Here is a 14979-nt window from a genome sequence, read left to right on the forward strand (position 1 = left end):
AAAAGGTCAAAGCACGGGCTTCGTGGGTAAAATTGCAACAAGAAAGAATGTCGGTACGAATTGGGTTGGTATGACACTGCCTCCCAGTCGTCGTGGTTGTTTTTTTTTTCTCTCCCCTCCTGGTAGGATTGATGCGACACCGCAGCTCGCGCGACTACCGGCGGACCATCTGGTCGGTGGGAAAAAAAAATAGTTACCGGAAAGAGAAATGGCTGCGCACCGAGCTCGGGTGGTGCTGAAAAAAACAAACAAACAAACAAATAGGGAGGAAAACAATAATAGAGGAAGAGAAAAGACAGAGGAAATAGAAAGAAGAAGGCGGTGATGCTGGGCGAGCCTGGTTGACACGACGGGAGAAGGGACCAGTGTGAAGCTCGTGAGTAAACAATTCAACTTCCGCTGATTTATTTCAAAATAAGTGAAGAGCCATTATAAACAGGTGCTCAGGACTCCGGTTGGTTCATAAAATTTGATAGCACGCCAAATTTACTTTCCAGGACTTACTCGGTACTTTCTTAGAACTTACTTTTTGCATTTGGAAAAGTGATGGAACTTACTCATACTTTTCAAGATCTTACCTGTAAAGCACAATGCATAAGTTACTTTCCTGCATGTTTCCTGGGGCTTTCAGTCTTTTTACCCAAGATTAAATTGATATTTTTATGGAACTTATAAGGCAATTTCAAAGAAGCCACCACACAGTTACCTGGAACTTGAGAGTTACTTGTATGTACAAAACTTCCTTTATTTACCCAGTGCTTCCAAAAACCTATAAAGATTTGCAGGTTACTTTCCTAAAACTTTCCAAATACTTTCTCAGACTGTACAACTTTTAAAGACCTGCATGATATTGTAGAGTAACCTTGTTGCTGGGTAGGTATGCATTTCATCTCCTCTGTTGTGTTACCTCATCATCAGTAGGGAAAAAAAAATATTGTTTGTTAATAAGAAATCAAACAATTAGTTTTCACTTCTTGAAAGAGTTTTGTAACCCTTTCCATTGTTTTAAGTTGCAGCTATCTTGCTGGGACGCTGTTCCTGAAAATCAGATAGGTGCTAGTGCTCATTATAGGATCTGCAAGCTCTCCATTTGCAAACTCAAAGAAAGAATTTTAAAGGATTAAAAAAAAAGAATTTCAAATTGATTTCATATTGTTTCCCTGTGTATTAGATTTAAAAGGTTAAAAACTGTTGCAGCCGATTTTCTAAGGTAATCCTGTGAAGTCTGTAAATACGTTTTGTATTAGGCTCCTACGATGTAATATGTTTGGTAGTCAACGTTTTTAATAAGGATAATTTTTATTATATTTGAGACGGATTCCTAAAAAATTGGCTGTTTGTACATTTCGAAACTAAGGATTCAATATCGGCCTTTATACTTTTATAGTCAAGTCGGCGCATTTCCGGTAGTTTCCTACAAACTTGATGCAGCCAGAGAGGAGCAGTGACGTAGCGCTCCAGCACTGCGCCGCTCGCGCTGATGCTGCAGTTGCTAGGGGCGCGAGGAGCAGACGGCGAGGCGGTGAGAAAAACAACTTCTAGGTGGAAAATGTCTCCCTCTAGAGTCTCTTAGAGAAAGTACTTCAATAGAAACAGAGGAGTGATGTCAATTGAAAAATGCTAAAAATAAATTTAAACGCGTTTGCTCCATTTTCAAAGACGAAGAAAACTGAAAAAAGAAACGTAAGTGTTAATAGTGTTCTATGAGTGTCTCGGTGTTGAAATCAAACACTGTTGCCAAATTGTGAGTTGAATTTAACTTTACAGTGCGTCATAAAAGTGTTTTAATAATTACAAGGTTTGTTTTTGCTCTTCTGTCGCACTTAAATGTTTCAAAACATTAAAATGTCATGGACCAAGCAGTAAGTCACAAGGACAAAGATATGAAAAATATGATCCATTTAATAATAATAATAATAATAATAATAATAATAATAATAAATCACCAAAAAGCATCTAAAATGACTCAAAATAAAATGTCAAACAAGAATAACATACAAAAACTGACCTCTAGAAAACACAGGGGAATATATGCTAAAAAGTTAGCTTACAAGAGAAGAGAAGATGAGGGGAAGGTAGAGAAGAGGGGACCAAGACAAACAATAAATAAACATAGGGAACTAATTCAAGTTAACAAATTATAACTACAACACAAATGTTAAAACAAAACAGCGTAACAGAAAATGTTTCCAATCATTAGAATTTAGAGAATTGCATTCTCGTCTGCAATTAGTTCCACTGTGGCTCTTAGTAAATGTAAAAAAAATGAACCAGTGCTTCAACATAAAAAAGTAATAAACGCTAGATTTAGCTGCTTTTTAATATACTAATAGTATAATGAATTATTTTTGTAAAGTAATATTTTGGTCATATTGTTGGAAACTACATTTTCTATAAAAAGAAAAAAATAGCTCTTCATTAAATAGATTTTATTCATTATGTTCTATAAATTAAAGAGTGATGCTTTTTTTTTTTAGTTTAAAACCTAAAAACATAATTTAGATAATTTACCTCTAACTTAAAAATCTAAATTGATTCCTTTTGTAGATATTGTAAAACAAACTATTTTGTTTTGAAAGGTTGAGCACCATTCATGGACAGTTCAATTAGCTGTAGTGAAGGTAAAAATGATTCTTTGGGTAAACGTTGCTGACCCCTGCACTAGCCATGAACCAGACCGAAAAATTCAGACATAACGAGGTTCTGAGTTGTAATTTTGGCAGAGGTCCTTAGATAGATGATGAAGTGTCCAAGCCGAGTTTGAGACGGAACGAGGTTCGGGATTTGACGATACAATAAGAACTCAAACATAAATTCTGTGTTCTGAGTGCTATATTTAAGCATATTGTTGGAAAGTTAAGTGAAAGGAAAGTGTGGTAGGAATAGATGCAAACATACACATATTGCATATACATAAAAACAATAAACAGAAACTTTAATCCAGTATTCAGATGCATTGCTCTACAGCACTCTGAACATCCAGCTTCTTCAGCAGTGCCACTTTGCGGTTTACCTTGAATGAGTGACTGTCGATGTAGCAGTTTTACGCTCTACTCTTAACCTTTTCTTGTTCATTTTTAAGACCTTATCTGCCCGTTTTCTGTTTGCGACACGGAAAAAGTCCATATTGTATAAAGCCAAGCGTTATTTCATACATTTATTGAGATTTTCTTCCATAATGACTTGAAAGTGTTTACAGAAACTGTACCGAGCAGACGCATAGCAATGGGATCAGAGGTTGTGTGTCCATTGAATGCACAACAGAATTCCATAAAAAATAAAGCAAATATTAATGCAATACACATAACTTCATTTTTTTTAATACAAATTACAGATTACAAAAACATAAATGAGATCTTGTCATATGCCCTGAAGCAGCGCTGAAAATATAGAATAAGTATGACGATGTCTAAGCACGCCTGTACAGGCCGTGACGGCTCTACGTATGATGCTTGCTGACAAAGATCTATAGCACGTGCACGCACACACACACACACACACACACACACACGCACACACGCACGCACGCACACACACCCACCCGCACAGTGAACCAGTCATTCAAACAAGGGATGAGAACTAGAAGCAGAAATAATATCCAGCGTGCTTCTACGTTTTTCTTTTCTTTTTTTTAAGTATCTGGTTTCAAACGCAAAACAGCAGAATCTGGGCTTTGTAGTGTTTCAGTCAGTCCACAGTGAGGTCAGGTGATGTAACAGGTCGCTCCGCCGGGTTGATTCAGGTGATTGAGTGTTAAGAACAGCAGTGTGACAGAACCCACGTCCTCCAGGCGGCTCGGGTCGATTGTTATTGTTTGTGTCCCCCCTCCTTTAAAGACGGCTCAGAGGCGAAAGGGGAAAAAAAAAAAAAAAAGAAGAGAGGATTGTCATCCATTTTCTCCTCTTGAGCTCACGGGGACGGAGATCGCTCGTGGATTGTTAAAGTAAAGCAAAACATAACGATTGTGACAATTCATAAGTGCAACGAAGATTAACGTATCAAAATATTGATGAGATTTTAAAAAAAGGAAGCCGTAAAAACGTCAAAAGCATCTAAAAACTACATCCTATTGCACAGTTAAAAAAAAACAGATACATGGTTAAAAGACAAATGGTATTGCATACAGAAATAATAATATAAAAAAAAAAGTAGCTTGTTCCGTCTTTAAGACATCAAATCTTTTCATCTTTTTACAGAGCTTACATTAAACGTGCTTCGTACAGCAAAGTAAGAGTGTTGATTGTTTGTCATCGCCTATTTAAGTTTAGAGACCACTTTATGGGGCGGTCGCGACAGACGCGGGTTAGGAACACTGATTTTTAGTTGGTTGAAAGTGCACATGGGGAGTAAAAATAAACCCATTTGATTAATCGCTATGCTTGTGATGGGAGCCATGGGGGCAGAAAACCGAAAGAAAGCAACGAAAGGAGATGGAGAAGAACGATGAACGAGAACGCTGCATAGCTGGATTCCATTTAAAGCGATGCCGTCGGAAAGACACGAGGGAGCGAGACGGACCTAATGAATGTACAAGATCAGGTTCGACTGATCGCGACACACTCCGCAGCGTCCTTCTTGCTGTTTCAGAGCAGAGCAGCGCGGTTTTATTTATTTATTTAATCCTTTGTGTTTATCTCAGTCCAGGTAGAAGCTCTGAATTCACACTTGTGTGTCACTGGGCTCGCTGGCCAAGCCTCCGCCTTGCAGATAGATGGCTGAAGTGGATTTGGGCCCGTTCTGGGTGTGGCCCTGCCCTCGGGTGGACCCGTTGTTGTTGACCTCCGGACCCCGGGTGTCGGTGGAGATCACCCATGTGGTGGGTCGCCACTTTTTAAGAGAGTATGGCGTCTTAACGCGCTTCTTGATTTTTTCACCTGTCCCCAAGGCGCCGTCGGGTCTCACCAAGCCCTCCCCTGCAGGTAAAAAGAGAAAACAATACTGATCAGTGTGCAGTCTCCCACATTATCCAAAGCCGAACAGTTGATGCGCAGACATATGGTTGCAGAGTACTTCAGATGAAGTATGTAAATCGAAGGAAGTGCTGAAATCGGCTCTTATTGATGTAGACTCCTGACATAAATACTTTTGATCAATGTTTATTTGACGCAGTAAGGAAGTATGTACATTTATGTGATTCTATTATTATATCTAGTATAATAATAGGACTGGTGAATGGTTAATAACTCCTGAATGAAAACTGCAAAGTCGTTATTCAGGAAGCTGTCTGCAGAAAAGTGTGACTCTCTGTGACCGTTTTGTAAAAGAACAGAAGATGCAAGTAGGAATGGGGAGTCTCCTGCAGGTAGGTGTGTGACGTACACTTAGACAGGAGGGGTGTCCCCAGGTGGACTGCGCCGTTGCACGAAAGGTGTGTGTGAAGATGAACATACCAAAACCACATGACTGTGTGTCGACTGTTTGACTTTTTGGTACATCAAAGCGCTATGTAATGTGTATCTGCTATGCTGGGCTGTTAGTACCTAAAGAGGTCAGGTCCTGTGTGGTGAAGGACAAGTCCAGGGAGTTGGGTCTCTCTGGTCTGCGAGCTCTAGGCTGCCTGAGCAGCGCTTCTCCCCTCATGGTGACCGTAGCTTCCCTTGGGGGGTCTGCCAAAGCCGAACCCGACCCAGAGCTCTCCCCCACGGTTTCTCTGCTCGTCCCCTCAGCGCTGCCCTCTTCCTCCCCTCCGTCGCTCTCCCCACCACTGTTGCCGTCCCCCTGGCCGAGCCCGGTGTTGCTGTTGTTGTTGTTAGTGTTGGGCCGGGCTGAGCGCATGGCTGCCACGCCCGAGGGCGCCGCTCTGGCGTCAGGCTGCTCTCGCTCTCGACTCAGGAGCGGCTCGTGTTCGTCGGGGCTGGCCGTGATCAGGCCCAGGCTGAGCCGGCTGTCGTCCGTCCTCAGAGGTACAGAGCCGTTCTGGACCACATCCGCCCCGCCGGACACTACGCCGGCGTGACCGTTAACGGCCCCATTGACGTGTGTGTCCCGTATAACAGGGATGTTGTTTGTGCCTGATCCTGGCTGTGCCTCCACAACGTTGGGGCCCGTCGCCACACCAATGTTCATCTTTGTTCCCTCTACCTGCCGCAGGTTGGACTTCCCCGAACGTCCAAACTTAAACCTAAGCGAGGAGGACGAGGACTCCTTCTTGGCTGGCTTGTTTCTCAGGGGCAGACTGGACGGCCTCTTTGGCAGATTCTGCTGCTTAGGCAGGGGAAAGATAGCTGTGGGCATTGCTGCAGCGGGATCTGATGTTCCTGAGGCCTCACTGGCCATCTTGATGAGGGGGTAGAGTAAGCTGGAACTTCCAGGGCTCAGTGGGTCAGGTGAGCAGAACTGTTTCTGCGAGTGCTCCATTAGATTCTCATCAGAGCTCTCCTTCAGGTTCTTGTCCACCTCTTTAGGGTCCAGCTTTGTCGTTTCCAGATCCTCCTGGGTCAGGTGTAGGCAAACGGGGACTGTGCTGGCCCCTGTGGGCCCTTCAGATTCAGAGATGATGGTGGTGGTAGTAGTAGAGGTGGATGGACTGCCTCTTAGCCCCATGCTGGTGCTGCTGCCCTCTGGGCTGGGCAAGCGGGCGTTGGCTTGCTGCTGGCGTTCCTGGTTAATGGAATTCCTGTTTCTCTCTCCAGTTCCCCCTCCCACCCTGCCTGGTAAGGAACCAGTGGTGTCCACCTGTTGGTTCTTAGCTACGCCCTCGTGCTCTTCGATGTAGGTGGAGGGGTGGTCTGTATAAGGGCCTGACTTGGGGGTCATGCGGTTTCTGTTGAAAAACAAAGGTGGAACAGTTGAAGAACGACTGGAAGCACCTGCCCCACAGTAACGGAGATGGATCAGAGTTTAACAAACCTTTCATTGTGCAGCGTGGTGGACATGGGGTTGAGGGTTGGACTGACAGACTTGGAGCGGTCCCATATGAGGAGCAGCTCTGCGAGGCGTTCCTCGGCGCACTGTGCCGTGAGACGGGCCTCTGCGTCCTGGTCCCAGCAGTCCTCCATCGTCTCTTTCAGAGAGCGAACCGCCTGAAGCACACACATTTAGGTTAGCGAGTCAGACCGTCAACAACAAAAACAAAGAGGGTGAGAAAATGTAGAACGGTTAAAAAAGAATACATTAACAAATATATCCCAGCTCTTCTAGCCAAAAACATACGCACCAAGCTGTTCTCCTTCCAAGCCTCGGGGAATTTGGGCCGTTGCTTCTCCCTGGATACCAGGACCTGCATGTCCTCAAACGTGGGGTGGTTTCCTGCCTCTGCCTGAAAGGCCATCTGGTACTCTGGCACAGACTCTCCTAGAGGCAGGCGAGGACATGGAAGGGGAAAAAACAAAACAAAAAAAAAACACTAATGAAGCTTGTATTCTTTAGAGTAACCTCTTTTCTACAATGTTGTTTCTAAATATTAATCTGTCTGGATGTGTCTCACCAGGGAATAGGTCGGTACATCGCATGAAGATCTCCCAGTAAATCAGGCCCAGAGCATACATGTCCACCTGCTTCAGCGCCGATTCACAGTCCCTCAGATTCACAGCACCTTCCAGCACTTCTGGAGCCATGTAGCGGATTGTCCCCACCTGGCAGTGGAGGAACAAGTCAGTGACAAAGTGCACAGGTGTGTGTTTACGCAGTGCCACAGTGGACAGACATGCAACTGTTTCTGTGCATGAATCCGGGAAGGGTTATCAGGACATTTCCCCCCCAAAAAACAAAAAACATTATCCTTTACAAAAATTGAACTAAAATATCAGATGATTAAGTACAAGCAAACCTAAATGCTCAGTGCATACAGAATTGGAAGGAAGAGACTGTTTTAGGTTATTTGGCTCCTTAACAAACCCGAATACCTTGTCCCAGCTCTGACTAATGGAGACTGAGCAGCAACAGAAGTTGAAAAGTAAACAGGAAATGGAACTACTTGAAGCAACGGTGGCACACCCAGGTGGAGGATATGTCAAATATGCACTTCAGACTGTGTGAAATCTTTGATACAAACTGAAGTTTTATTGTTCCGACAGTTAGTAGATAAGCTGATGAAGAAATCTTATTGACACCAAAAAGAACAAAACTATCCAAATATATACATCTGCATCTTGAATGTAAAAATCTTGATTTTAAATAATTTTAAATCTTGTTGCACCAGCTTCCAAAGACAAGATTTTATTCACATGGAAAAAATCTTTTCAAACTCCTGGTGAATAACTTTTATTTGGTCAGTAGTGAATTTACCCCTAGTTAACTGATTGGCTCAGTCAGTGAAGGCCTTCTACTGCTAAGCTACTCAGTTATGAAAAATATTATAATCACATTTACAGTCATTACTCAAATCCCAATTATTTAACAATTATTCATTCAATAAGGAAAACAATGTGCAGCATCTACTGGACTTGAAAAGCAGTAAGCTGTCTTGAACAGGCTTAAGACAATAAAAGAAGCTACAGTAAAACAAATATTTTTTTATTGTTGTTATTTTGTATACAAAAATCACCATTACCAATGTCAACAGATCAAAAACAACCAGAAAAATGCTGATTTATTTTAGTGCAGTGACAAAGAGGTGCCCAGACATTTCAAAATAAGAGCATGCTTGCAAAGCAGAATATATTAATTCAACATGTTTTTTCATTATTTTTGTTGATATTTATAGTTAAATTCCAAATTAAGCAAAAAAAAAAAAAGCTAATTCACTCAACATCAAAGCTGATTATTCAAAATATGTTTTTTTTCTTTTACTTTTTTAAGAACCTCAGTTTCCCAGAATGCTCTGAAAACAACTAAGGGTTTTGGAATGCTCAAAGATAACATATTTATGTGTCAGAGCAGCCTAGTCAAAGTAAATCTCATTCCTTGTTTTGCAAGGAACTTATGCACCAACTTCCTCTACTGCAATAATATAATAGTCTCAGAAATTGCACTCTAAGGTTTTATTGGCTATAGGCCATAACTATCAAAATTAACAGCAATAAATCAACATATATAAGGTTAACTTTTTCAATTAAATTCACTTTTCAGTGATGCTGAAAATAATTGAAAAGTGAAGTAGGGTTTCGCAGCAGAACTTTCTAAAACTCTTTCCATATTTTTCCCAAATTATCTCACTATAATAAGACGGTTGGCACTTGGCAGCTCTCTCTTTCTATTTGCTGACAGTAGTTGGACCAAAATGGCAGCTCAGACATGACTCACGCTGCATCGTCTAGAAAAACAACCGAAATACATTCTCAAAGCGCAGTTCTTGACACGACAAACACAAAGATCAGCTATTCCTCCTCCCAAACGCTCACCTCGCTTATTGCGGCGTTCTCCTCCTCTCCGTGGCGCGCCGGCCTGTTCCCCGTCAGCTTCATGGACAGGCCAAAATCGATGATGACACACGTGCCGTCGGCCTTGACCAGAACGTTCCTGCTGTTCAGGTCCCTGTGGGAAACGGCTGGCTTGTACAAATCTGCGGTGAGAAGAGAGAAGGGAATTATTTATTTATTTTTTCCATTTAAAAACTTAGTTTTATTACTTCCTGGAGTAACCTTGACTGTCAACATTGACTGCTGATTTTTCCTGCCCAGCAGAGGGCGCAGTGAAGCAGCCACAGCAGCTGTGTGTTTCCTGGTGGGGGAGGATGACAAATGTACCAAAGCCTGAGAGATTCAGCTGTTAGCAGCTCCTCTCTCCCTTATCTGCCCATCACTTCAGCTTCCTCCCGTCTCTCCCTGTGTGCGCCCAACACTCAGCCTCTTTTTATTAGTTAGCCATCTGCACAAGGAGGCTATCAGTGCACTTTCATCCCTTGTCAACTTCTGAGCCTGTTTGATGTGTATCTGTGCCGATGAAGAGACAAGAGATCTACGCAGCTGCTGACACTGAGATTTTGTGACATGCTGAAGAGGGGAAAAAAAAAATACTCGTTCGGTCGTCCAATCGGCCTCCTGGGAGATACTTCTTCACACGCTCTGGGTTGAATCTATACTGTGTCCCTTTCCTCATGTGTTTTGCTCACGGAGGCAAGCTTGAGGCGAGTCTATAAATACCCCTCGACTGGGCGTGCTCGCAGTGTGTCTGTCAAAATACAAGTATGCGAATTTTACAGGATAAACAGAGCCATGTGGAGCCGCGGTATGCAGCGCGTACAGCCGTGGTCAGAGAGGACGACCTCTGTCGGGGCTCAGCACCGTGAAAGTAGGAGTTATTCTTATTTTGCAACTTTAAAAATCATAAACTTCGAGGTTTTTCACTGGGATTTTAACAAACAAACACAAAGTAAAGCAAAGAGACTCTGTTAGAGGTTGCAAAAGACCTGAGACCAGGGTAGATGTAGGGCTAAATGAGACTAGGAAATTGTGCAATTTTCTTTTGAATATATAAATAAATCAAAATTTTACTCATTTGTCTTATTTTATCTGTGACACGATGTTAAAGGTCTATGTTAGGAGCATCTACTGTGCTGAGATTTGATCCAGTAAGCTGAACATGTAACTGCTTTGCAATAATCACAACACTACAAATAGACAATATTGTGCAGCCCAAGGCAGAGGGTCACCTTCCAGTGAGACAATGACTCAAACATTCAGATAGAGCCACAATTTAATAATTTCTAATCAAAGAAAACTTGTGCGTTAGGATGGTCCAGTCAAAAGTCTAAATCTAATTTAAAATCGATGTTTACTCACATTCTCAATCCAATAGGATATATATTGTAATTCAAAAACGGTTACAGTTTCTCTTCCAGTTTTGCTTTATTTCAAGTGTACCAAGATATTTGCACTAGAAGTTAGACCAACAATAGTTGGTAAAGTGTTGTGGTTTTGCAGTGTAAAACCTCCAGGGTGTTATTACTTTTGGAAAGCCCTACAGTAAATAGATAATCTTCTCCTTGTCATGTCTTAAACTGAAACATCATATTAGGATTTTTTTTTTCCAACCAAATCTTAGCCAAAATTCAGAGGCATTGTAAAAAAAAAAACCCCAAAAAACAAACAAATATAATTCTCACTCCTGCTGTAGGAGTTAGGAGGCTAAGTAGCGAATTGGAAGACAGTCACCGCTAAACAGAAGCATTGACGGATTGATCAAGGCTTCACTGATAGTGTGCCTTCCTTATTGGCATTGACTGAGCAAAGCTAGACAACTTGATTTAACTTCCCTGGGTTATATGAGTCAACAGATGTAATTGTTGCTGCTCATCATTCTCGAAGAGGTCATAAGAACACTTTAAAGTTTGTCTTCATTTTCTAGAGAAAACCTGGACCAAAAGCCCTACTGCTGCCTTTTAACCTTGAATACTATTTTATATTTTTTTTGCATTATAAGTGACTGAAAAGGTAGATGAACAGAAGAAATGTTGCAAAACAAGAGTGATTCAACATTCCTCAGTAATTTAAGTGACTAATAAGGTCACTTCAAGGTACTGCTTCTAAAAGCTACTGAGTCATGACGTAGCTTTTGCCAAACTTTTACCACCGACAACGGCTCAAGCATTATGTATACTAAATATATTGTTGAATTTTCTATTTGCGTTGTGAGCAGTGCCTTGAGGTTTACCTCCTTTAAAGAGCTCAGTGTGCAGGTACGCCAGGCCTCGAGTGACGGAATGAGCTAACCGGCAGCTGTTGACCCAGTCGTTGGTCTGGACGCTCAGGTAGTGACTCAACGAGCCCTGCAAAACAGGAACAAAGTCAAAAAACAAATGAGAAAAAAAGTGATGTGTGGTGTACTGTAAAACTGTTTCCATCCCTTGAATTTTCAGACTCTATTTTATTGGTTAAATCTCACAAAATGTTCTCTGAGAAAGCACTAAAAAAAATAAAAATCCCACTCCTCATCCTTCCTCAGAGGTAAAACCAGAACAGTGATGTGAATACTTTAGCTATGGACTTTATGTCTTCAGCATGAATTAAAACTTCCAATATGACGTTTAAAACACCATCTGATGTAATCTCAGCAGATGACTATTTGAGCTCACGGTAAAAAAAAAAAAAGATTTTAAAACTAATTCCACATTTCTAAAGCTTATCCTGTGCTTTGACCTCAGTGGGGAGCAGCTACATTTTTTACATGGGAAGACGTGAACAAAATATTCAATCAAGAATCTGAAAAGAACATTCACAGGACCTTGAGTTGTGCAGCCGAAAAGGAACGAGATTCAGCTATAAAAGATGATAATGCTGTGCGAAAACACCAGAACTAACGGCGAGTTTTAATAATTTCCTTCCTGAAAGTCCCAATATTTTATTTCTAAAATCAATCACAATGTGGTTCCTGCATCTGTTAGTGAGGAAAATTGTATTATATTCAGTTTAGATAAATTAGCTAAATAATTCACTCGAATGCATTAGGCGTTCCAGTCTCCTGTCCTGGCTTGCTCTGTGTTACCATGGTGATGCGCATTATAATAATAACTATGAAAAGGCATGGACTCCTTTCATGTGCCGGGTGGCATTAGCAGACTTGTAATTAGCTTCAGGTTTGGACAGAAAACATTTTGGCTGATACTTACCCTCATTATTATGATTATTATTATTATTATTCAGGAGTTTACTTTGCTATTTTGTCGCAATCTGATATTTGTTGCCGGGGAGGTTGGGTTTTCTTTTTGTTTTTTTTATGTCTACCTACTGGGTCTGGGGATAGTTTTTTATCGTCACATTCTGCAGACATTCCTGTATAACGTTTTTCTCACACTCCTGTGGGGCGTTGGGATAAACTAACAAAGGCAACTGGTCAAACTGGAAACTCTGCCAGTCAGCGTTTTGACAAAAACTGTAAAAGCTCAGTTTATAAATGCTTATCTTTAACCTTTTAGTAAAAATTTGAAAATAACATGTAGAATGCTCTGCCTCCAAAGCTAGGTCTATATTATATACAATCTAATGGTCACCCCACTATTGCAAATGCAGCAACTTTTCAGACAAAAAAATAATTTAATAAAGTCAGACTTGGCAGGTAAGGTTTTTTAAAGAGCAGTGATTGGCCAAAAAAATTGCAACTGGTGCACCAAAAAATATTAAGTTATTTTCTAATTGGATTTATTTATTTAAAATTTTCAGTCTTGACAACTTTAAGCAGATTTTGGTACAACCAAAAACATATAAAAATAAAGGGGAAAAAAAAATTAATACAGGACACTGTAAATAATACTCATCTTGAGAGGAAATATTTCGCAGAGTAAAGCTCTTCATTAATGCTTTATTAATCGCTTTTCTCCGCCCTGTACTCACATGTGGGTAGTAGTCCATGACCAGCAGGTATTCTGACCGGCCCTCGGGGCCTGTCCGCTCGTCGGCAGCGATGAACCGGGCGATGTTATCGTGCTCCAGGAGCGGCAGGCGGTAGATGGAGCACTCGTTGACGAAGTTCTGCCGATTGGCTGCTGTGAACACTTTGACGGCAACAGGCCGCTCGTCCAAAGAGCCGCAGTACACTGTGCCGTATCTGCCGCGTCCAATCAGCTGAAGAGAGAGAAGAAGAAAAAAGGAAAGCAGACTATAAATAGATGTTTTACAATTTAAATCTTTTGAACTTCTAATCTAAAAAGAATAGGGCAAACGGGATCCTTCGTTGAAGACATCTTCCCACACAGAGGTACACATGTGCTTGAGAAATACAGAGACCCAAAAAAACAGCAAAAAATGACTCAAAATCTCAAGAGCGGTAAAAGCAATTATTAACAGGCCGACAGTGAAGCATGTTAGCAAGCAGGCAGGGAGTGGGGAGATGGGAAATAAACTTAATTACAAAACAAACAACAGTTAAAATGGTTTTGAGTCAGTTCCAAATCATTCAATTAGTTTCCCGAATTAGCCAGAAGACTATTAGGGTTCAAACAGACTGCCTTAAAATGCCATCTGCAAGGGAGCAGGGGAAGAATTCAGCAGTGCATTTACTTGTGTTTAACGTCTTCCTCCGGACATTTATCTCTGGCTCAGAAAGACACAAAGCGAAACAATAAACCCTGTTTAGTCTGGGAGTAAGGGCTCCCTGGCTCACGCCCCCTCAGCAGGCCACCGGTTTAATGTGAAAAGACATGTGTACTTGATAAGGCACAAGGACGACGGCGTGAAACGAACGAAAATGAAAAACGTCTCCCTCTCTCCGGCCCGAAAAGGATGCGAGGTCAAGCTAAAAGCAGCTGCAGCTGGTAGAAGCTCCAGCTTTAGAAGTAATCTACATCACTGTACTGTTCGCCATGTTGGTCACAGCAGTTTTTATATTGATTTCAAAGCAGCCCAGGGCATCAAATGACTTCAGGACAGCTTTAGAACATGAAAGAAGTGTTTGCTAAATACCAACAGAGATGAATACATTTTCCAGAAGGCCAACAAGATATAACCCGCAGCATAGCAAAGCTACAAGGAGACTGCTGAGTCACACGGTGAATATTTCAGAATGTTATCTGATAAAAATCAAGTCAAAACTCAGGCAGCCAGAGCCATGTTTGACTGCCTGAGTTCTTGCTTGTGTTACGGGGCTGTACAGCTAGCTAAAATCCATAATAGGACGTAAACAAAATAACATACTTACAAGGAGGAGCTTGAAATAGCATGTTAAACTGTCCTACTTTTGCCCACACTAAATGGTATTCAAACATGAACAGCCTATGTGAAGTCACATGAAATCATCTTTGACTAGGAAACCACTAAACATTCAGTTTTGGTGGGGTGCTGTGGTGGTGCAGGGGCAAAGCACAACCCATGTCTTGAGGCCTTAGTCCTCATGCCGGTGGTCGCAGGTTCAATTCCCGGCCTGGCAACATTTGCCACATGTCTTCCCCCTCCTTCCTGTCAAACTACTTTCAAATAAAGGCCACTAGAGCCAACAAAACCTTTAAAAAAAAACCCATTCAGTTTGAGTTTTTTTAAGTCATTTAAAACCTTGGTATGGCTTGGTATCTGCACAGTCCATGCCTCATTCTGAAGAAATCTTTTTTTTTTTTTAAATAAAAATTTTTTTCTCATCAAAAAAAAAAAAAAAAAAAAAAAAAAAAAAAAA

At 41.4% G+C, this 14979-nt stretch overlaps 1 protein-coding gene across 1 annotated transcript in view; it reads right to left on the reverse strand.

Moving 5' to 3' along the window:
• Positions 1–4239: 4239 nt before the first annotated feature.
• LOC106964126 (bone morphogenetic protein receptor type-2) overlaps positions 4240–14979 on the reverse strand; it is a 34980-nt gene continuing 24240 nt past the window's right edge. The window contains exons 6-13 of the mRNA XM_015059424.1: positions 13209–13439; positions 11533–11647; positions 9282–9442; positions 7427–7574; positions 7157–7293; positions 6850–7022; positions 5481–6763; positions 4240–4913 (exon numbers count right to left, since the gene is read on the reverse strand). Coding sequence (XP_014914910.1) covers positions 4660–4913; positions 5481–6763; positions 6850–7022; positions 7157–7293; positions 7427–7574; positions 9282–9442; positions 11533–11647; positions 13209–13439 — 2502 coding nt within the window. The 3' untranslated portion in view covers positions 4240–4659. The remainder of the gene's footprint in view (positions 4914–5480; positions 6764–6849; positions 7023–7156; positions 7294–7426; positions 7575–9281; positions 9443–11532; positions 11648–13208; positions 13440–14979) is intronic.

The sequence above is a fragment of the Poecilia latipinna genome, unplaced genomic scaffold, assembly GCF_001443285.1.
Source record: "Poecilia latipinna isolate Pla-1442-1.1 unplaced genomic scaffold, P_latipinna-1.0 Scaffold65, whole genome shotgun sequence".
Classification (NCBI taxonomy): domain Eukaryota; kingdom Metazoa; phylum Chordata; class Actinopteri; order Cyprinodontiformes; family Poeciliidae; genus Poecilia; species Poecilia latipinna.